Source organism: Acinonyx jubatus, chromosome C2 (genome assembly GCF_027475565.1).
Source record: "Acinonyx jubatus isolate Ajub_Pintada_27869175 chromosome C2, VMU_Ajub_asm_v1.0, whole genome shotgun sequence".
Lineage (NCBI taxonomy): Eukaryota > Metazoa > Chordata > Mammalia > Carnivora > Felidae > Acinonyx > Acinonyx jubatus.
In genome coordinates this window covers 123103958-123128468 of record NC_069384.1, presented here as the reverse complement: position 1 = coordinate 123128468, position 24511 = coordinate 123103958, and the positions used below count along the sequence as shown (strand labels likewise).

The following is a 24511-nucleotide window of genomic DNA, read 5'->3' as shown; positions in this document are numbered from 1 at the left end:
CTGAGCCCCACGTCGGGTTCCGTATGCTGATGGAACGGAGCCTGCTTGGGATTCTCTCTTTCTTTATTTCTCTCTGCCCCCTCCCTGCTCATACACCCCCTCCTCAAAATAAATAAAATACTTAAAATGAAAAGAATATCATTATTTTGCAACTCTCAGTAAACTAATCATTCTAGACCCTGGGCATCAAAAGCTGCTAATATTACAAAAAGAAAGAAAACTAGACATCGTGTGCCTCCTGATGAAGGAACATAGCACCACCTATAGTCTTTTCAGAGGGATTTTATCTAAGTCTGATAAAGCATCTGGCTCCAGCTGCCAGTTTGCAGGAAATACAGAGGATAGAGGAATGTGTTCAACTCCACCAAAAGCAAAATCTAAACTGTGGAAAGCTGCATATCAAAAGTCCTGAGGTCATAATCTAAAAAGGTGTAAAGAAAAGAAAATAAATGCCCTTCAGGAGGGGCATCCTGAAGATTAAAAGATCCTTTAAAGACATTGTAATTTTTTTAAAAGGATAAGACTAAACTATAGTGTCTAGGATTGCCCACAAGTGAAGAGCTATAATGAAACGCAAGAAAAGTGATTGCTATAAAAGACAGGATAATGGATACTTTTGGAGGAAGAGAGAGCGTGAAGATCAGAATGGGGCATATAAATGGACTTTCTGGGGTAAATGGCAACTTTCTAACCACCTAGGTGATCCTGGATCAAAGGATCATAAACAACCTAATGTTCATCAGAAGGGATTGGTTTAACAAATTAAGATATTTTTAAGGGCACCTGGGTGGCTTAGTCGGTTAAGTGTCTGACTTAGGTTCAGGTCATGATCTCCCAGTTCGTGAGTTCAAGCCCCACGTCGGGCTCTGTGCTGACAGCTCAGAGCCTGGAGCCTGCTTCGGATTTTGTGGCTCCCTCTCTCTGCCCCTCCCCTGCTCGTGCTCTCTCTCTCTCTTTCTCAACGAATAAATAAACATTAAAAATTTTTTTAAAAGATATTTTTTGGGAATGCAAGCTGGTGCAGCCATTCTGGAAAACAGTATGGAGTTTCCTCAAAAAACTAAAAATAGAACTACCCTACGACCCAGCAATTGAAGTACTAGGCATTTATCCACAGGATACAGGTGTGCTGTTTCAAAGGGACACAGGCACCCCCATGTTTATAGCAACACTATCAACAATAGCCAAAGCATGGAAAGAGCCCAAATGTCCATCGATGGATGAATGGATAAAGAAAATATGGTATATACACAATGGAGTATTACTCAGCAATCAAAAAGAATGAAATCTTGCCATTTGCAACTACATGGATGGAACTGGAGAGTATTATGCTAAGTGAAATTAGTCATTCAGAGAAAGACAAAAGTCATATGACTTCACTCATATGAGGATTTTAGGAGACAAAACAGATGAACATAAGGGAAGGGAAACAAAAATAATATAAAAACAGGGAGGGGGACAAAACAAAAGAGACTCATAAATATGGAGAACAAAATGAGGGTTACTGGAGGGGTTGTGGGAGGGGGGATGGGCTAAATGGGTAAGGGGCATTAAGGAATCTACTCCTGAAATCATGGTTTCACTATGTGCTAACTAATTTCGATGTAAATTTTAAAAAATAAAAAATAAAATTAAAAAAAATCAAAAAATATATTTGTATACAGTGAAACAATATGCATTAATAAAAAACAAGGAAGATTTTTATATATGGACATGGAATCATCTCCAAGATATATATTAAGTGGGGGAAAAAAAAAAACAGTGAATAAGAGAATGTGTGGATTGCCACTATCTTTCTCAAAAAAGAGGAGAAAAAGAAATTCAACTGATAACGTTGGTTGACCCTAGGGAGGGGAACTGGCTAAATGGCAGACAGAGACAGGACAGAGATCTTCATGTTATTGGATGTATCTTGTGTTATTGGAATTCTGTACCATGTGAATATGTAACCAATTCCCAAAAAATTAAATTTAAGGAAGAACAATTGTGTACCCCAACAATGACTGATGAACACAGATTTATGAAGAGAGTTCAGAAGTTTAATACATTAATGAGGAATTCGTGAAATCACTAGGAACTTCACACTTTGGAGTCAATAAGTTGATCCACAGACAAGTCCAAAGTTGGACAAAGGAGAGCAATGGAAATGTTTTGGAATTCTTTGAGATTTGCGTTGAGATATTAAAAATAAAGATGGAGAGCACATCAATATTTCACAATGCTTTTTCTTGTTGCCATACTTTTATATACTTTCAGGGACTGATTTCGAATCTTCTTCATCATATCACTACTATAATTTATATTAAAATTTAACTTTCCAGATTTATTAAATTACCAGGATTGGGGTTCATGTTTTCTCCTCGGTGGTTTGTGGTCACTGGTACTAGCTGATGGGCAACAATCACCACCTTTACAATGTTAAGCTATCACATCCAGAATCCTGGACTGTTGTCTCATTTATTTAAATACTAAATTCTTTCCCTTAATACAGTTTTAATTTTCCCTGTATTGAAGTCTGTGCATTTTTTGATAAATTAATTTACAGAAACATTTTTATTTTTGTTGTTGTTGCATTGTTGTTCTGTATTATATTTTTCTTACTGGTTATTGCTATTTTAGAAAAATGCTACTGATTTGTAAGGTTCTCTTTGTATCTGGCAAACTTTCGTTGACCTTGTTTATGTCTATGAATCTTTTTATTTTGCTTTTTCCCTTTTTATATGAGTGATCTACATGTAGATGGCCTGCAAATAATGATGTTTCCTTTCCACTCTTGATATCTCTTATTTTCTTATTTTATAGCTTTGACCAAGGCCTCCAGTATTATATTAAACAATAGCTGTGAATCAAATGTCCCCTTGATTTGCTCCTATAGTACTATATTCCTCTCGTTTATCACACTGTAATAGTCGGGATTTCTTAATTATTGAGGTATTATTTTATTAATATTAATTTCCCTCATTGTACTATAAACTCCATGAAAGCTGGAATTATACCTGATTTTTCTCACCATTGTTTCCCTGGCATAGTGCCTGGGATGCATTTATCTCAATAAATATTTCTTGAATGAATAAATGAATGGCCTAAGCTGATAAATAAGAATTAAAGGAAATCATAATAGATAAGGGCCATAATTTTCTTATCTTGCCTTTTCCTCCCCTATTCCAATTACAAGCTCATTAACAGTCAGGAGCATATGTATCAGTCAGGGTATTTTGGTTGCAAGCACCAAAACTCTGGCTGGCTGAATTAAACAAGAGGGGAATTTACTGTAAGGAGATAAGGTGATGGGGATTAGAAGATGAAAGGAATCCTGAAACCCTATGCTTCGAAAAGAGCAACTCTGAGGGTGTAAAATAGATAATAGAAACTACTCAAAAGTTCTGTCAGAGTGCCACTGCTGGAACTAATGAGCACCAACGATTTTCATCTTTTTATCTCTTTGATCAAGGGGTGCCTGGGTGGCTCAGCAAGTTAAGCATCTGACTGGATTTTGGCTCAGGTCATGATCCCAGGGTCATGGGATCCAGTGAGCCCTATGTTTGGCCCTATGCTGAGTGTGGAATCGGCTTACTCTCTCTTCCCTTCTGCCCCTCTCCCTCGCTTATGCTTTCTCTCTCTAAATATAAAAATTTTTTAAAAAATTAATTAAAAAATAGTGGCATAACTAGGTCTCTATAAAGAGTTCTTTATATTTTGTGAAAATATGCCCCTTGTCTGTGTTATGAGTTGCAAATATGTTCTTCCAGTTTGTCATTTGTCTTTTAACATTGTTTTTGGTGTTTTGTTTGCCATGCAAAAGTTATCTATTTTTGTATAGAGTCAAAATGTATCAGCCTTTCCTTTTTACTGTGTCTGGATTTTGAGATATAGTCACAAAGGCTTTCCTCAATTCCAGATTATGAGAACATTTACCCAGGTTTTCATATGGTATTTATATGTTTTCATTCTGCACATTTATATCTTTGGTCTATTTGGAGTTTATATATATAGTATATAACATATATTACATAAATATATGTAAATATTATAAAACATTTATATATCATATATATTATTATATAATATATAACAAGGGATTTTTATATTATATATAAAATAATATATATTTTATATAGTTTATATATATTTATAGTTTATATATTATATATTTATATTTATAATATATATGTATATATGTGTATGTGTAAATATAAATATAAAAAAGGGGTGTTTTGCTTCCAAATGGATATCCAGAGATCCAACTCTATTTATTTAAAACATCATCTTTTTCCTCAGTGATTAGAGATGCCACTGAAATCATATACTAACATTTCATATGTTTGGGCCTACTGCCAGTCTTTCTGTTCCAGTGGTCTGTCCATTCATTAACCAATACACATTGCTTTAATTATAGAGGTTTTATATTATGTTTTAACAGCTCATATGGCTAGCATAATCTATTGCTTTTTTGGGGGATATTCCTGTCTGTTCTAAATTATTTATCCGCATGAACTTTAAAAGTAACTTGCCTAGCTCTAGAAAAAGAAACAAAAAATAAAATCATGTGCTGATATTTTGATTGGGGTCATGTTAAATTTATGTATTAACTTAGGAAGGATTGGCATCTTTAAAATGTTGGGTTTACTTATCGAAGAACAAGAGAGGTTTCCGTTAGTTCAAGTCTAATTTTGCATTTTTGTGTGTATTTTAAGGTTTTCCTCATTACAGGTTTTGTACATTTGTTATTATTTCTTTTTGATATTGTTTGTATTGCACCAGTCAATGGTAATTGTGTATGTGAAACCTATTGCTTTGTAGGTCAATTTTTATCTTATTACTTTGCTGTATTAGTTTTAATTTTGATTTTCCTGTTTTCCACCTAAATGTTCAGTTCATCTCTATATAGCTGTCTCTTCCTTTGCAATCTTGATTTCCCTGTTTTCTTTCATCTGTTTTTTGTTTTGTTTTGTTTTTTGTAAATTTGTATTTATTTTGACAGAGAGAGCTTGCACACAAGCCAGGGAGGGGCAGAGAGAAAGGAAGAGAGAGAACCCCAAGCCGGCTTCTTGCTGTCAGCAAAGAGCCTGAAAGTGCTCATGAACCAGGAAGTCATGACCTGAGCTGAGATCAAGTCAGGCACTTAACCGACTGAGCCACCCAGGTGCCCCTTTGGTCTAATTGTTTTGCTCTTTACACCAACACAATGTTAAAATGTAACGGAGGTAGTAGGGATCCTGTCTTTTTCCTTGACCTTCTGCTTACTTTCCCTTGATGAGAACACTTACAGTGTTTCCCCATGAAACAAGATGCTAGATTTTACTTTTCACAAAATCAGAAATGGGTGTGGAATTTTGCCAAAGGCCTTTTCATCATCAATGGAGATAATCATGATGTTTGTTCTTAGATCTATCACTGTGTGAGTTATATCAACACATTTCCTAATACTGAACCATTTTTGTATCAGTCATGCTTAAAATGCGCTATAAATTGTTTGCTAATGTTTTGTTTAGGACTTCGGCAGCAATAGTCATATGTGGGGTGTTTTTTTTGCAAATTATCAGATTTAGGTATCATCGCCATACTTGCTTCATATAAAGAAAACTAAACTTCCCTTTATTTTTCTACATTTTGGAAGTTTACCTAACATTAGGGATTATCTGGCCTTTAGAAGATTTGGTACTTTCCTCCTGAGACCATCTGAGCCAACTGCTTTTTCATGGGAGTTGATCCTTTGAGAACTTTATCTATTCCTTCTGTGGAATTTTTTTTCACTTTCTACCTCTAATAGGATGAATTTCAGTAAATTCTATTTTCCTAGGAAAGTAATCATTTATCAAATTTATCTGTACCCAGTTATGAGAGTAACCCCATATTTACTTGAATACCCTGTTTTACTGGTTACTTACCTCTTTTATTTTTTTGGCATTTGTACTTTCATGATTAGACAAGCTAGAGGACTGTCTTTTTTTTATTATTATTTACTTTGAGAACCATCATTAATGAACTCTGTTATTTTATACATAATTACTTTCTGCTTTTATCTTTATTAAACAATCTCTAGCAGATCAAATTCAACAGCATATAAAAAGAATAATTCACCATGGTCAAGTGGGATTCATTCCTGGGCTGCAGGGTTGGTTCAATATTCACAAAGTAATCAATGTGATACATCACATTAATAAAAGAAAAAAGAACCATATGATCCTGTCAATAGACGCAGAAAAAGCATTTGACAAAACACAGGATCGTTTCTTAATAAAAACCCTCAAGAAAGTTGGGATAGAAGGAACATACTTAAACATCATAAAAGCCATTTATGAAAAGCCAACAGCCAATATCATCCTCAATGGGGAAACACTGACAGCTTTCCCCCTGAGATCAGGAGCACAACAGGGATGTCCACTCTCACCACTGTTGTTTAACATAGTGTTGGAAGTCCTAGCATCAGCAATCAGACAACAAAATGAAATCAAAGGCATCAAAATTGGCAAAGATGAAGTCAAACTTTCACTTTTCACAGATGACATGATACTCTACATGGAAAATGTGACAGACTCCACCAAAGTCTGCTAGAACTGATACATGAATTCAGCACAGTCGCAGGGTACAAAATCAATGTACAGAAATCAGTTGCATTTTTATACACCAATAATGAAGCAACAGAAAGAGAAATAAAGAAACGGATCCCATTCACAATTGCACCAAGAACCATAAAATAGCTAGGAATAAACCCAACCAAAGACGTAAAAGATCTTCATGCTGAAAACTATAGAAAGCTTATGAAGGAAATTGAAGAAGACACAAAGAAATGGGAAAACATTCCATGCTCACGGATTGGAAGAATAAATATTGTTAAAATGTCAATACTACGCAAAGCAATCTACACATTCAATGCAATCCCAATCAAAATTGCACCAGCATTCTTCTCAAAGCTAGAACAAACAATCCTAAAATTTGTATGGAACCACAAAAGACTCCAAATAGCCAAAGTAATATTGAAGCAGAAAACTAGAGGGAAGCATCACAATCCCAGGCTTTAGCCTATACTACAAAGCTGTAATCAACAAGACAGCATGGTATTGGCATATAACAGACACATAGACCAATGGAATAGAATAGAGAACCCAGAATTGGACCCACAAATGTATGGCCAACTAATCTTTGACAAAGCAGGAAAGAATATCCAATGGAAAAAAGACAGTCTCTTTAACAAATGGTGCTGGGAGAACTGGACAGCAACATGCAGAAGAATGAAACTAGACCACTTTCTAACACTATTTAAAAAAATAAATTCAAAATGGATAAAGGACCTGAACGTGAGACAGGAAACCATCAAAACCCTAGAGGAGAAAGCAGGGGAAAAAACCTCTGACTTCAGCCGCAGCAATTTCTTACTCGACACATCTCCAAAGGCAAGGGAATTAAAAGAAAAAATGAACTATTGGGACCTCATCAAGATAAAAAGCTTCTGCATGGCAAACAATTAACAAAAACTAAAAGGCAACAAACGGCATGGGAAAAGGTATTTGCAAGTGGCACATTGGATAAAGGGCTAGCATCCAAAATCTATAATGAACTCACCAAACTCCACACCCGAAAAACAAATAATCCAGTGAAGAAATGGGAAGAAAAGAATGGATGCTTTTCTACCGAAGACATCCAGATGGCCAACAGACACATGAAAAGATGCTCAACATCACTCCTCATCAGGGAAAAACAAATTAAAACCACATTGAGATACCACCTCACGGCAGTCAGAGTGGCTAAAATGAACAAATCAGGAGACTATAGACGCTGGAGAGGATGTGGAGAAACGGGAACCCTCTTGCACTGTTGGTGGGAATGCAAACTGGTGCAGCTGCTCTGGAAAACTGTGGAGGTCCCTCAAAAAATTAAAAATAGATCTACCCTATGACCCAGCAATAGCACTGCTGAGAATTTACCCAAGGGATACAGGAGTGCCGATGCATAGGGGCACTTGTACCCCAATGTTTATAGCAGCACTCTCAACAATAGCCAAATTATGAAAAGAGCCTAAATGTCCATCCACTGATGAATGGATAAGGATGTGGTTTATATATACAATGGAATTCTACTTGGCAATGAGAAAGAATGAAATCTGGTAATTTGCAGCAATGTGGATGGAACTGGGGATGTTATGTTAAGTGAATTAAGTCAGGCAGAGAAAGGACAATACCGTATGTTTTCACTCATATGTGGATCCTGAGAAACTTAACAGAAGACGGGACGGGAAGGGGGGAAATAGTTACAGAGAGGGAGGAGGCAAACCATAAGAGACTTAAATACTGAGAACAAACTGAGGGTGGATGGAGAGTAGGGGAGAGGGGAAAGTGGGTGATGGGCATTGAGGAGGGCACCTGTTGGGATGAGCACCAGGTGTTGTATGGAAACCAATTTGACAATAAATTATATTAAAAAAATAATAATTTCTGGGGGGAAAAAACCTAAATGTCAGAACTATGGGATTCCATTAAATCAGTGATGAGGAAAATCCTTTTGAAACTAAATGAAAACTAAAATAAGTAAATATTCAACTTAAAAAGGGAAAGAAAATGGATGGCAATAAAGAGAAATTGCTCCACGTTCTTCAAGTCAGATGCTGACAAGATGGAAGCCAGTTGCTACAGCATTCTCCTAGGTTAATGACCCCTGGATTTGGACTGCTGTGGGATGACATCCCAGAATAGTTTTTGGATTCATGACTCCTCATCCAAAGTGCAGGGTAACCATCTCCTCAGGTGATGCAGACATTTTTAACCAGAGACAGGATGGAGGGATAGTTTTTCCATGTGGATCTTTAACAATACTTTAGTACTAGGGTGCCCAGGTGGCTCAGTCATTCAAGTGTCCGACTCGTGGTTTCAGCTCAGGTCATGATCTCAACAGTTCATGAGACAGAGCTCCACTTAGGGCTCTGCACTCACAGCACAGAGCCTGCTTGGGATTCTCTCTCTTTCTTTTTGCCTCTCCTCTGCTTGCATGCATGTGCTCGCTCGCTCTCTCTCTCAGAATAAATAAACATTAAAAATAAAATACTCTATTACTAACAAGCCACATGATACAGCACGAGGGGCAGCATTTGTGCAATTCAATCCCTGATAGTAATTAATACTAAGATGAACTGTGTCAAAAATGACCCGTACAGTTACTATAGTCACCTTAAAATTAAAGCTAAAGCTAAACTATGCCAAAATCAACAAGGTTATATTCATCTCAGCAATTAAATGTAAAACTTTATGTTTACCAATGTTTAGTATTTAAAGTAATTTATTTCCTGAAACCTTACCTACCATCTTAAATTTCAATTATATTTGACAGACATTAAGAGCAGACCAGGGAAAATATTTATAATAAATAAAATGAAAGCATACAAAATCGTACATGCAACAATGACTTTGCAAAACAAAATATAAAGATACCATTAATAAAGAATATTTTATACACAAAAATATTCACAGTGGTAGTAACTCCTCAAAGGTAGAAATTCCGGTCTTACTCATCTTTATAGTGCCATTTTACAGAAAAGTGCCTGGTACAGAGTAGGTATCCTGTGAGTGTTTCCTGAAAATAATGAAAGTGAATGGTATACGTCTTCAAAAAAAAGGTACTCAATCAAGTAAATATATAAAATTTTAATATTTTTATCTGAAATATACAAAGGACTAAAGACAAAGTCAATACCTAACTAAAATTCTCTCATGTAACTTCATTATTACAAAGTTAAGTCTTGAGTGTCAAAAATCCAACTCTAAAAATATGGTCTTAAAAATCACATATCTACATATAATACTAAGTAAATTGTCTTATGCTGCATCGTCATCATCCACTGCAGCATAGATGGCTTGATTCCTCCTCTTAATTTTCTTTCTTTGTTCAGGTTCATGTTCGTCACTCAGCCTCTTCAGGGGCAACTCGGTTAAGTCCTTTCCATCCTCCGACTCCAGAGCCTCACCAGGCTTCCCCTCTCTGCCATCTGGGGAACCCAATGTATCATCAGAAGATACAGTCATGGAACCTGGCAAGATCCTGACATCAGAGAAGCTTGCAGAGAAGTCAGAAGCTTGATCAGAAGAAGGCTCTACAGACGGTGTGTTCATGTCACTGTGTGTACTTACGATACTATCCTCATCCTCCTCTTCTTCATCTAGCATTATTTCATCTGGATTAATAGAGGACAGGGCAGACGTGTCTGTGTTATATTCACTACGGTCTTCACCAGAGTCATTACTCTCCAGGTCCTCCTGTTCTTCATATTCACCACACAAGTGATGTTCTTCCTTGGCCTTCTGCAGCCTGACGTTTATGTCAGTGATGCCAAGCTGGGCACAAAATTCAGTAGTTTGAGGATTGATCCTATGCACCAACTGCATTTGTGTCTGTGGCCTGCTAGGGTCATAACAAGCAGCTGTTATGCTGAAGTTACATGGAACTCTGAGGTCATGATTCAGTATTTCCAATACTTTGTTCATAGCTTCTTCTGTTGCACTATAATCCCACCTACAAAAGTCCAAAACAATAGCTTTTTACATTTTATCAGCCTCAGACAACAAATGGTAAGATCTAACTGTGGACTTCAGGTGTAAGGATAAAATCTAAACCACATATAAAAATTCCGTTTGATAAAATTACAATTAATTTACCAAAGGACCATTTTGAAATAAAAACAATTCTTAGAAAAAGCTCTTCTTGGGGTGCCTGGGTGGCTTAGTTGGTTAAGCATCCAAATCTTGGTTTTAGTTCCAGTCACAATCTCATGGTTCATGAGTTCGAGTCCCATGTCATCGGGCTCTGTGCTGACAGCTTGGGATTCTCACTCTTCTCTCTGCCCCTACCCCATTCTCACTTGCGGTCTCTCTCTCTCTCTCTCAAAATAAATAAATATAATTTTTAAAAAAGAAAAAAGAAAAAGCTGTTCTTAACTCACACTCTAAAATAAGCATAAGTTACTTTAATGTGTGAACCAAATCATCACCACATTATAGTTTTATACATGCTTTATGTGCTAATTTGGGTTGGTACTCAATAGCCCATTTTCTTACATCCCTTAGATGGAAAATTTGTAGTTTTCCATACCAGTCAGTAACCCTTGAATTATTCTGACACTCATTTAACAATAATTCCCTTGATTTAAGAAAGAAAAAAAAAAAAGGGTGGAGGGGACAAAAAACCGTGCATGCACCAGAGAGAGCAAACCCTAAATGTCAGACTTACCTTGTATACAGGCCGTTATTTTCAGGCATATTCCATAGGCGCCCCGTCACATTAATAAGATCATCAGTAGCCCTTAGAACAGTGAGCCACTCAATATCATACTCTAAGTACTCAGAAGCACTGGGGTCATGTTCTATTTCTATTACCTATAGGAAGAAATTGATAATTTTAAGAAAAAAATTTCTATTTTTAATATGCTAAGAATTTCAGTATAACAATAAAATTTAAAAGGAATTTAATTTAGTAGCTTAAAAACACTAATGTAACGTATTCCAAAATTCTCACAATACATAAATTATAAAGAGAACAAATAAATTCTGAAGGGAAAATTAATTTTTTTTTAATCATTGGAAGAGCAAAACTATATTGCAAAGTTATTTCATTTTCTTTTTACCTGAAGAAAGTCTCTATGTGGTAAGCATTTGTCCAAGGCTAAAAATTTTGTTGCTTTGGCCGTCTGTTCTTTATCCTTGGCCTACAAATATGAACCATAATTTTAAAAAGAATGTTAAAATTTTTTTTTTAATGTTTACTTATTTTTGAGAGAGAGACAGACAGAGTATGAGCACATAAGGAGCAGAGAGAGAGGGAGACACATAATCCAAAGCAGGCTCCAGGCTATGAGCTGACAGCACAGAACCCTACACAGGGCTCGAACCCGCGAGCCATGAGATCATGACCTGAGCCGAAGTTGGCCACTTAACTGACTGAGCCACCCAGGCAGCCCCAGAAAGAATGTTAAATTATCACAGTAATTCATACACAGAATAGGATGGAAACAATCTTTATTAAACATACCCCTAAGTTATGTGTCAAAGCAACAACTGTCACTTTTCCAAAATAAGTTAGTTCTGCAACCACTTGTGTAATAACGGGCAATGCACTTAAACTCTCTGGGCTTCAACTTCCTTACAAAAGTCAAAGCAGACACTAATGCTGATGATAATGCCAGTGCTAAATCAAAGTATATAACGCAAAGGCTAAGATAACAGAAGAGCTGAAAAGTAATCTGGCAGAGCTAAAACTATATAACTTTTAAAAGAAATTATAAGGAAAAATCTTTATAAACATGGATTAGGCAAAGATTTCTTAGATACAACACCAAAAGTGATGGGATACATTCACAGAACGAAATATTACTCAACAATAAAAATGAAAGAAATACTAACACTTGCTACACGAATGAACCTCAAAAACACACAAACAAAAGAAACCACGTGCCAATGACTATAGACTTTGATCCCACTTATATAAATTTCAAAGAAGGCAAATCCACAGAGACACAGAGCAGATTAGTGCCTGGGGCTGAGAGTGGGAACAAGGACTGACAGCAAACAGCACAGCAAACAGGCACAAGACATCTTTTGGGGTACTGGAAATGTTCTACAACTGGGCTATGTACTGTTTGCTCGGGAAACCTCTGGAACTCTGGATATATGCCAAAACTCACTGAATTGTACATTTAAATAGGTGAATTTTATGACATGTAAATTATATTCCAAGTAAGCTATTTTGTAAAAACTGAATTGGCAGAAAAGAAACATGGGCAGGGGGTGATGGACCACAACATGAAGGTCATATTGGATGAAGTACAAAAGTGACTCACTGAGAACAGTAAGGCCCACGGAGGAAAAAGGACAGGAAGCAGCTATGGGACACCCTGCTGTGGGCCAGGTTTCAGTCCAATGGTGGTGATGGACTGAGAGGTGAAGGCACAGAGAGTGCAGGCAGATCTTGGCAGTGGGGCAGTTCTGAGAAAAGGTGATCTTTGGTGTTGGTAAAGGGGCTGAAAGAGACCACTGGCAAAGGCAGTCGAGGTTGAGGAGCTAATTAAAAGGGACTGAACATATTCATTCAGAGATAGAACTCCCTGAGGCTGACAACCCAAGATGGAATGGGGGGAAAGAACCAAAGCCGATGGTTCAGTAAAAATCCAGGCCCTAGGATCTTGGGCATGTCATGAGCCCTAGGAGATGGGACAGAATAACAAAGATGTAGAAAAGGTGACTGATCTGAATGGGTAACTTGGACATTTAAAGAGGATAATAACCTTGGCAGTGGTCCAAAGGAAGAGAAAAGGAGTAACCTTGCCTCTTTCTCCCAATGAAACTGGGGAGTGAGGATAAGCCCACAACAGAAAGGGCCCACAGGAATGTTTCCAAACAGAATTTTCCAAACTGTACTTGAAGAACATCATTAAAGTGCACTTCCACCACAGAAAAGAGTATGGTCAAGTTCAAGAAGCACTGCACCCCACACTCCACTCACTCCTGGAGAAAGACGACGCCCATCAGCACATTAAAGACTCTCAGGAATTCTATAGAAGACTTCGAGAAGGAATTTCTAACCTTGTTAACCCAGCGTTTTCTAAATGTTTTCCCTATGGAATACTTCAGGTGGAAAGTCAGTCAGAATGGGAGGGGAAAAGAATAAACAACTATCTCCATAAAAGCCTAAATTGAAATCTCTATTTATTCTCTACCTTTCATCAAGCACCATCACCCATGCAGCTACCCAAGGAAAATTCTGGAAGTCCCCCTCTGTCACCAAATCCTGATGATTCTGCCTCCAAAATCTCTCTGGAGATTGCGTTCTCTGTGTTCCCTCCCTGCCACAGGCTAGAACCTCATCTTATGCTTAAATAGCCTCTCTGCCTCCCATTTTACATTACTATGATCCATACACAAAAATGCTACCCAACTAATCTTTCTAAAATCAAAGTCTGGTTTCACTACTCCCCAACTTTCCCCATTACCTTCTGGTTAAAACCCAAACTCCAGAACATGGCCCAGCAGGCAGTTAGGATGTCCTTCCAGCCTCATCTCTCCCTCTGCCTCAGCCGCAGGGACTGCTGCAGCCCCCAGCGCGCCACGCATTCAGACCTCTAGCCTTGGCACACACTGGGCTCCCTACCTACACTGCCCTCATATTCTACTGCTTCCTGGCACAATCAATTCCTTTGGAAAACCTTCTCAATCTCTTCATCTCTGTGTCTACATCCCCAATTCACCAGAGTCTGGTGTAGGCACTTCCACAGCACCATGGCACTTTTCATCACAAACTTATTACTATCACTAATCACTAATAATAATACTTATTGCCTGCTTGTCTCTTCCCTGCCCCATGGATATGGAGTTACTCGCAAAAGCAAAGTTATCTTTGAGCTCTTTCTCTAAAGTTACAACTGTGCCAACAGTGCCTTAGCCTACAGATATTTGCTAAGTGTTTGTCAAATCAAAGAATGTTCTGGTTTCTACCTGATGCTGCATCAAGGCTGCAAACTTCACATGAAGGTGTGCGGAAAACCAGTAGGTAGGTTTTAAGTGCTCTAGAAGCTCTGAGGCAGCAGGACTTCCCAATGTGTTATTTTCCACTTCTTGTCGGAAAAAAGATTTAGTCTTGAGAAGTTGCTTCTTATCTCCATAATGATATATGCTTCTTGGCCAATCGTGAGATAAGAATATGTCCATAGGTTGCTTCAGCTTTAACAGATAAAGAAAGAAAACCCAAAAACAGATTAGCCAAAAGCAATCCCCTACACTTTCTCTCCACCACCACACAATTGTTTAACCGCTTAGATCTTTAGATTTCTATGTAATTCATTCTAAGCAAACTTTATTTAAGAAGGTCACAGAAATACTAAGAAATGCTAAACTCCTCACTCATGTAAGCAAGGAGAAAAAGCTTTCTCTCTACCTCACAAATCATCCTTATATTCCATGGCAAGGCAGGTCAACAGAGACATACTTTGATCTAACTGCCAACTAGCCATGGTCTTTAATACAGGGTTTCTGAAATATACAATAACCATTATTCTTGTCACTTTTAGTAAAGGAACTGTTTTAAGATACACAGAGACACAGATTTCATGAGATCTCTAATGTAAATAATATAGTAAAACCCAAAGATAAATCCCTTCTTTTTTTCTAATGGACTCATAGAGCATACACGTAAAAAATGCTGTTTGCTACATAAATTATACTAGAGGTATTCAAGGTAGCTGGTGTCTTCATGGGGAGGCTACAAAATATACTCCATACATTACACATCCCCAGCACCTTCAAGTAATCGGCAACAAAACTTGGAAAACTAAATTAAAATAATTTATGTGTTGAAGACAATACAAGATAAAGGATACGAATAATCGCTGAATAACCGATTCGGGCAGTAAGTGTGATGAAAATTCAGAGAAGAGTGATGGCTTTAAACTAGAAAACTGGTATCTAAGCTGGGTCGTCAAACACTGGTAGGACTGAGATGGGGGAAAGGGAAAAAGGATTCAAGGTAGGGACCTGTTATGAGTAGGACATTAAAGAAATGCCCACGAGCATCCTTAAGCTCCTGCAGAGGCTGTAGAGCATGGTGGGAAGGGTCTGACAGCTTCAGGCGACTCCACCACCTAACTCCTAGGGAATTCCCTGGAAGGCTGCTTACCTATCTGAGCCTTGATCTCTCATCCTTAACTTGACAAAGTTAGAGTAATACTTACTGCACAGAATTGTGTGGCGATTACATGAAATGTCATGGGTGATAACTGCTTAGCCCAGTGTCAGGCATTTAATGGGTTCTCAAACAAAAACCTAGTGTCAGCTACTCTCTAGTTAAGCCAGTGTTCCAATACCACTTTCACAATTTTACCACATTCTCTATCTTCCTTACCATTATTTATTCCCTACTTAATACCATTATTTAAAATGAAATATTCTAGGGGCGCCTGGGTGGCGCAGTCGGTTAAGCGTCTGACTTCAGCCAGGTCACGATCTCGCTGTCCGTGAGTTCAAGCCCCGCGTCAGGCTCTGGGCTGATGGCTCAGAGCCTGGAGCCTGTTTCCGATTCTGTGTCTCCCTCTCTCTCTGCCCCTCCCCCGTTCATGCTCTGTCTCTCTCTGTCCCAAAAATAAATAAACGTTGAAAAAAAAAATTTTTTTTAAATAAATAAATAAAATAAAATGAAATATTCTAGGGCGCCTGGGTGGCTCAGTCGGTTGAGTGTCCAACTTTGGCTCAGGTCATGATCTCACAGTCTGTGAGTTCGAGCCCCGCATCGGGCTCTGTGCTGATGGCTCAGAGCCTGGAGCCTGCTTTGGATTCTGTGTCTCCCTCTCTCTCTGCCCCTCACCTGTTCATGCTCTGTCTCTCTCTGTCTCAAAATAAATAAAAACATTAAGAAAAAAAATTTTTTTTTAATAAAAAAATAAAAAAAAATAAAATGAAATATTCTAATATTTTCTTTAAAGTATCACTTTATTCCAACATATATTCTTTAGCCTTATTCTAAGTAGTAATATACACAGTCATAGATTAAATGTTCTATTTTATTATTACTTCCTAAAATAAATGCATAACATTAGAATAAAAAAAAAATGTTCATCTGTGAACCTCCTAAAAGCAACTCAAGATCCAAACTTTAGAAATACTGAAGTATTCTATACTGAAATATTTCTTGGAAGTGGTATACCAAAATGATCAAAACACATTTTGGTACAGAATGACTTTAACTAATTTTTTCAAGTATGCTGCAATGTAATTTTTACATACCTGTTTTAGTTTATAGACTTCAATATTTCTCACATGGTATATACTCCTTATTGTAGCTGGATTATAAGGGGGGCACTCAAAATGACCTTGAATTAAAGAAGAGAAATAAGCTATATTCAACTCCCTTAAGTAACGGCAAATACAAATAACATACACACACTTTTCCAAAACGGAGGTCTGTCATTACCGTTTTGGTTCTTAAAAATTCTATGAAAACACTGCTCTTAAAAGGCTGGTATTAAAAAAAAAAAAATGTTGGTATTTTCTACTAATGAGTGATCACTAACTATAAATCTAAATAATTGAGGGGCTTATGATTTTTTAAATTAAATTATAATTTGGAATACGTTGTTTATTCATATAGTTTAAAATTTAAGAGATATCATCAGAAAGGAATAAAAAGTAACCAGTGATGCCCAGGGCTGGGGTGGGAGCAGGGATTAACTACAAAACTTTTGGGAATACTAGAAATGTTTTAAATCTGGATGGTTGCACAACCCTACATAAATTTACCAAAATCACGACATTGTATACTTACAATAGTATGTAAGTTTTACCTCAACAAAGCTGATAAAACAATGGGAGGCAGGGATCCTCCTATTCCTACTAACTACTAACACTACCTAGAGGCAACTCAAGTTAATCAGGTTTTAGTATTTTATTCCAGGGACATCATCTATGCATTTAATACACAAACTTCTTTATCCTCTCTTTTTTTTTTACACAAATAGCAGCATAGTTGAAACATGTTCTATGCCTTGTTTTTGTTTTTTTTTTTCACTTAACTTGGAGTTCTTTGTGTATCAGTTACACATAGAGTTGCTTTCTTCTACTTTTTTAAAAAATTAGCTTCATAGCATTGCATTGTATAGTTTTATCATGATAGAGTTATGTTAGAGTTAATTACTTCGTACCTTTTGCCATTACAAACAATGCTGAAATAATAAATGTGTACACATCATCTTGCATGTGTGGAATGTATCTGTACATTAAATTCCTGAAGTAGAACTCCTGGGTCAGAGTACTTTTATAATTTCCACAGATTACCAGCTGTCCTCCAAAGAGTGGAGGACAGTTTGCACTCACACCTGCCGTGAAGGAGACAACCTATTTTTGTACTCCCCTGCCAATAGTTTAGAATCATGGGGAGCAGGGCAGCAGGGAACAGATCTGTGATTTAACAGTTACACAGAGGATGTAAGTTTTAGCTGCCAACTTAATTCATAAAATTTTGAAATCAATGTGAACTCAAGCTATTCCTTTAAGATCAATTTTTTCAGATACAATGGAATAAATGAGTGCACTGCCATATGCTTCTATAATAGAATACTATTCACAAATTAAAATGAATGTATCAACATGGATTTCAAAAACGCATTAAACAATGAAACAAGTTGCAGAAATATACACGCAAAATCATACATTCATATGAAATTTAAAACATGCTACATTGTACACTGTTTAAAGCTGTTACCTATCTGGTAATGACATAATCAAGCAAATAACAAACACCAAATTCAGAAGAGTGACTCGTGGTAAGGAAAGGGAAGGATAAAAGGAGAATAGGACTGAGAACAGATAAACTATGAGCTCTGACTGAATCTGTACTATTTCTTTAAAATCCTGACTGGGGTGCCTGGGTGGCTCAGTCCGTTAAGCGTCAGACTCTTGATTTTAGTTCAGGTCATGATCTCACGGTTGTGAGATCGAGCCCCACATGGATCCTGCTTGAGATTCTATCTATCCCTCTCCCTCTGTTCCACCCCTGCTCACACATTCTCTCGCTCTCTCAAAAAATAAATAAAACAAAATAAAATCGTAACTAAAAGTGGAGAAACGCTAAGACTTGAAAAAACTAGATGGTGGATACAGAGATAATTTGTTCCAGTACTCTCAAACTTTTCATATGTATAAAATAAAGTAGTCAGTTCAGGGGTGACTTGGTGGCTCAGTCGGTTAAGCATCCGACTTCAGTCAGCACAGGTCACGATCTCGCAGTCCATGGGTTCAAGCCCCACGTCGGACTCTGTACTGACAGCTCAGAGCCTGGACGCTGCTTCAGATTCTGTGTCTCCCTCTCTCTCTGCCACTCCCCAACTCACACTCTGTCTGTCTCAAAAATAAACATACATTAAAAACAATTTTTTTTGAAAGTAGTTCAGAGAAAAAATTCCATGAAAAGGTCAAACTATGTATTATGCTTAAGTTAGTCTGAAGATGCAAGTTCTAAAATTTAAAAACAATTCTCAGAACAATACCTTTTCGATAGTCATGAGATTTAAAGATACCAGAGATTCCACCAATCCTTACACCTCGGTATTTTACTACACCAGCCAAACCTGTAAAAGTACACAGTTAAATAAAATTACCACAGGCAGAAGCAATCTCTTTACTAACTAAAAGAACAGTTTAAAGGCGTAGAACTCCATGCAGTCCTAAAATTATTTGAAAATTAAATATCAAGATGAAGTTACTCTTTCACATAGCAATATGCCAACAATATAAGAGGCAGACTAGGGATGAAAGGCCTAGAAGCAGATCAGGGAAGATACTAAGCAGAAAGGAAGGGCCAATGAGATTAGGTATGTTAAGAGAAAAATAGACATAATTTGGTACTTAGTCAAATATTACAGTGGGCTGGCAGGGAAATAAGGAAAAGTGTCTTATGATCGATTTATAGGTTATACATCTGAAAGTCAACAGGTATAAAGTATAAATAACCTGCAGTTTCTATATTTTATTTCTGATTGATCATCTTCAAACATCTTTTCACAATATTACAGTTGTCAAAAGAACAATCAGTAATGAAGTAGATAAATTATATTTCTGAAGTTATCATGTCATCATTAGAGCTGAAAACATTTAAGTGAAGAAAAGAATGGACTAAATAGTCTAACAGGCCTAAAATTGAACCTGAATCTAATCCGGTTGTAAATCTAAACACAGATTACAGGTAATGCAGAGGATAAAAGGAACACGTTAAACAATATAAGAAATTCCAATCAGCTAAATCCAGAACACAGGAAATTCTACAAGAAAAAGTTCCCATTTTCTGCAACAAATAACAAGCATGGGTAGGAGAGAAAAGGGACACTTACAGCCTAAGAGACTTCAGAATCATGACAAGCAAATGAAATGTGCAGGCCTCATTTGGATTCTATTTGAACAAGTCAAACAAAGTAAAACAAACATCTTTGTGATAGTCACAGAAATCTGAACATGAACTAAGCAATAAATAATGAGGAATTACAGTTACTTAAGTAAAAGTTTAGAGGGGAGTGGGGTTGAAATAAGGATGGCAGAATAATAGTTGTTGAAACTGGTCAACATGTACAGAGATTCATTATACTATTCTCTATTCTTCGGTATGTTTAACAATTTCCATCATAATAAGTTTGAGTTTTCTCAATCAACAGAAAGAGTAAGAAAAAATAAAGGGATTGCGAACAGTACATAAGGCCTTTGCATTTTTTACTATGTTTTATTATCTATATTGCTTAAAATACTAGAAGCATGGACATATTTTCATAATTACCTACTTAAATTAACCATTCTAATTACAGTTTCATGATTATTTAAATTAAGAGACATTTCGCAAACACCGTATATCTCAAGATGCTGCCTGTTATACAAATCCTGACAGGCGCTTCCATTACAAACAAAGCAAGAAATTATCCAGAACACATACCTAAATAATAAATGTTTGGCGCTACCCAGCCACCATAGGGTAACTCTTGCAAATGATTTGAGGCTTCATGGTTTCCCCCAATGAAAATTGTGAGAACTGGGGCCTTTTTTTCACCGGAGTAATACCTAGAACATAAGAGTAAAGTTGTCAGTTGGCATAGCAGAAATCAAGCATAGAGAAAAGCAATTAGGCATGCCCATGCAATCGGGCATAGCAGAAAAGCAAAATAAGGCCCAAAGGAGATATTTGAGCTCATTATAAAAAATTAAAAAGCTCTTTCTAAGTGAATTGCCTATACTTGTTCTTAAGAATGAAGGTCTGCCACCTTGGGTTTAAAGCCAGTGTACGCTCAATGAACTTTGTCAGTTCTTAACCTTAGCTTCTAGAACGCGGACGAGCACAGAGGAAGCGTCCAATAAAAACTCTTGCATCAGTAAATAGACTAGTCCCAGAGTCCTATCAAGTGCAAGGTAGATTACCCTGTCAGCTTCTTCCTCCAGGTTTTCCCCTCAGGCTTCGATCCCTTCCGAAACAGATAAGACAGGTGAAAGGAAAAGAGAAAAGTGACATTTACGAAGCACCAGTTCCTAGACACAGCGTGAACAAAGAAGGTAAGTAAGAGAGACAGCGAGTCAGTGGCAGGGGGAATTCGAATCCAGTCCGGGTTCTCTCCCACTCACTCACTGCCGGCTAGTCACGCCTCGCACCGCTGGGTCTGAGGCCCGGACCTCGCTGCTCACCTGTAGAAGGTCTGCATGTGGCGGTACTTGGGCGGCACGGCCATGCAACGCAGGTCGGCCTCGTTGCGCACCGCCTGGAAGTCGCCGCAGCACAGCAAAAGGTCTATCGGCCCGGGGCCGCGCTTCTCCGCCAGCGCCAGCGTCTCATAGATCTTGTCCAGCTCGCCGTGGCAGCAGCCGGCCACAGCCACCCGCATCCTGCCGGCCGGAGACGGGGAGCGCTGCCCGCAAGCCCCTAGACCAGACCCAGCCTAGGCCGGCGAGCAAGGAGCAGACTGATCGCTCAGCTCCCGCCAACACTAACTGAGCACACGCCTCGCAGAGACGCCTGAAATAGAACCCACTTCCGGCTTCCAAATCTCGCGAGAGAGGATGGAGCAGGGCAAGAATTCCAGGATTTGAGACAGTTTTCAAATTGACTCGAGCTCTGTCTTCTTGGGTCTTTCAGTTTTAGCAGTCTGACAGATGATAAAAATCAAAACCAAAATAGTTTTGTTTTGTTTTTTAACACAGAAGTAGTAGTTTAGTTTGATAAAATTAAGCCAAACTAAAAAAGTGAGCCGGTGCGATTGGCTAATTCCTACGACGAACCTGTCAACGCAAAGATAATTGCCTAAGAGCAAATTAGAAATTAAAAGATTTTTGGGAAAAAAAAAAACAAACAACACACATCAAACTGAAAATAATTTTTAAATAAAACTTAAAAACTTACTGAATATTTTAAAATGATCCCACCGAAGGGTTTCTAAAATTATCAGTTTTTTTTTTTAAAGGAGCACGGGACTCTTTATTTTCCTACCAAATAGGTGTTTGCATAACTAGACTGCGAGCTCAATGAAAGCAGAAGAATGTCTCGAAAACATCCAGGAGGGAAAAGAACGAAACTGACAGTGGAAAAATGAGTGGCCAAGACAGAAACAAGCAAATCAGTAACACCAAACACGTCTGGCAAATTTAACGAGAAAAGTAATCTAATCAAGATAATACAATGAGTGGGGCGCCTGGCTGGTTCAGCGGTTGGAGCACGACTTTTGATCTTGACGTTGTGAGTTCTAGACCCAGGTGGGGTCTTAAAAATAAAATATTTTTTGCCTCAGAGAGGGCACAAAAATAAATAAATAAATAAATAAATAAATAAATAAATAAATAAATAAATAAATAAATATTAAAAAAAGACAACAGTGACAAATCCAACTCTCATTTTAAAAAATTGCATAAAATAACATTCTAGGAACAAGGACACCAGAATTAATTAAAAATTAAGCAGATGATGTAAACAGAACCATGATAATAATACTGGAAAATTTAAATCCATTGAAGGACATTGTACTCAGAGTGAATTACGGGCAATTTCTTTCAAATTTACAAGATATAACTTTCATGATATTTAAACTGATCAAGAGAGAAGAAAATTATCAAGAGAGAAGAAATCTAGTATTTCTAATTGTTTTTTAATATTTTGTCTTCCTTCTGATTTGGATTTTTGAAATACATAAGAAGAGATGCTTTTGCAGTACTGCTAAGTTTAACTTTTTCCATTTATCTTTATTTTTTTAAGTTTATTTATTTTTTAGAGAAAGAGAAAGTGGCGGGGGGGGGCAGAGAGGGAGACAGAGAGAATCCCAAGCAGTCTCCACATAGTCAGTATGAAGCCCAATCCCACCTGAGCCTAAATCAGATGTTTAACCTACTGAGCCATGCAGGCACCCTTTTCCATTATTTTTAAGCTACAGGAATTGTCTTTTTCTGGATATTCTCTTCTTGCATTTAAAATATTTTATTTTAATTGAGGTCTAAATAAAGTAACATGAACAAATTGCATGAACATGCATTTTTACATGTGTAATTACCCATATAACCACCACCCATATCAAGATATAAAATATTTCCAGTATTCAGAAAGGCTCCCTTGTACTTCCTCACAAGCCCCTATCCCCAAAAGAAAAGCACTATTCTAACTTCTATCAACATAGATCAGCTTTGCTTGTTGGTTTTCTTTTTCTAATTCCAGTATAGTTAACGTAGTGTTATAATACTTTCAAGTGTACAATATAGTGATTCAATAATTCTATACATTATTCAGTGCTTATCATACGTGTACTCTTTTTTTAATGTTTATTTATTTTTGACAGAGACAGAGGGAGCACATGCGCAGGAGTGGGGGAGGGGCAGAGAGAGAGGGACTGAGAGAATCCCAAGCAGGTCAAGAGATCATGACCTGAACTGAAATCAAAAGTCAGAGCCATCGAGGTTCCTCCATCGTAAGTGTACTCTCTTAATCCTCATCATCTGTTTTACCTTTGCTTTGTTTTCAAACTTCATACAAATGTCTCTCTATATATATGCGCTTAATTTAATGTCTGTGTGATTCATCCATAAATCTATATTATAGATTTATAATAGCATGCTGTTTCTCATTGCTGTGTAGTATTCCATTGTGAACACACCATCATTTACTTACCTATTTTCCTGCTGAAAGACAATTAAGTTGTTTCTAATTTGGAGCTATTGTGAGTAAAACCACCATGCACATTCTTGTAAAAATCTTTTGGTGGACATAGCACTGCTTTCTCTTGGATTATTTCCAGGAACATAATTTCTGGGTATAGACTAGATATGTTTAGATTTAATAGATAGGTCAGTTTCCAAAATGGATATGCCAGTTTACACTTTCCTGAGTAACATAAGACCATTCCAATTATCCCATATGCTCAACAGCCTTGGTATTGTCTGTCTGTTACATTTTAGCCATTTTGTTAGGCATACAATGGTATCTCCTTATAATTGCCATGCAGAGTTTACAAGAAAATTTTAATGTATCAGTCAATTTGAATTTTCTTCTTTTGTGACCAATAGGAAACAATAACTTAATGCCATAACATTCAAACACTAGTGGTCAAAGAAAGAAATATAAGATAATGAATAAGGATGAAGAAGTGTATTGTGGCTCAGCTCCTGTTTCCAACCCACACCCCATTTCTAGAGGCCATACCAGTGAGTCACCAAACTTTAGAATTCTCACTGACTTTGTTAAATGCAGAGAGAATCAAATTTAAGAGAAATTCTCACCTCCCCTCCCCATTTTAAATGAGGAAAAACAGGAACATTGTTAGAGAAAAATGGATGGGGTGAACAATGAAGATAATTATTTTTGCAAATGTGAAAGGCCACTCATTGAACAGACAGGTACCCTCAAAATGTGTGTGTAGTCCCATGAGGAAAACAGACAGGTAGGTCTCAGATTTGCTGGGAAAGAAATTCCTTGGTTCTATCAGAGCAAAGACAGCATCTAGATAGAAGCACCCAGCAATGAGCAAGATGAAAAGAGACAC

At 37.3% G+C, this 24511-nt stretch overlaps 1 protein-coding gene across 1 annotated transcript; it reads right to left on the bottom strand.

Annotated features, from left to right (window-relative positions):
• Nucleotides 1-9620: 9620 nt before the first annotated feature.
• On the bottom strand, nt 9621-21529 carry DBR1 (debranching RNA lariats 1). Its single transcript, XM_015074199.3, has 8 exons — nt 21180-21529; nt 20440-20564; nt 19010-19090; nt 16752-16837; nt 14472-14696; nt 11609-11689; nt 11215-11360; nt 9621-10500 (listed from the first exon to the last, which is right to left on the bottom strand). Exons 1-8 carry the CDS (start codon nt 21374-21376, stop codon nt 9807-9809), a joined length of 1635 nt encoding a protein of 544 aa, XP_014929685.2. The 5' UTR covers nt 21377-21529; the 3' UTR covers nt 9621-9806.
• Between the last annotated feature and the right edge of the window lie 2982 nt (nt 21530-24511).

Bases quoted from the DNA above. Each gene is read 5' to 3' on its own strand.
- DBR1 (XM_015074199.3), bottom strand. From the start codon at position 21,376: ATGCGGGTGGCTGTGGCCGGCTGCTGCCACGGCGAGCTGGACAAGATC. The intron at 20,565-21,179 runs GTGAGCAGCGAG...CTTATGTTCTAG, and splicing joins CACATGCAGACCTTCTACAG to GTATTACTCCGGTGAAAAAA. The intron at 14,697-16,751 runs GTATGTAAAAAT...TATCTGTTAAAG, and splicing joins AAGTCTATAAACTAAAACAG to CTGAAGCAACCTATGGACAT.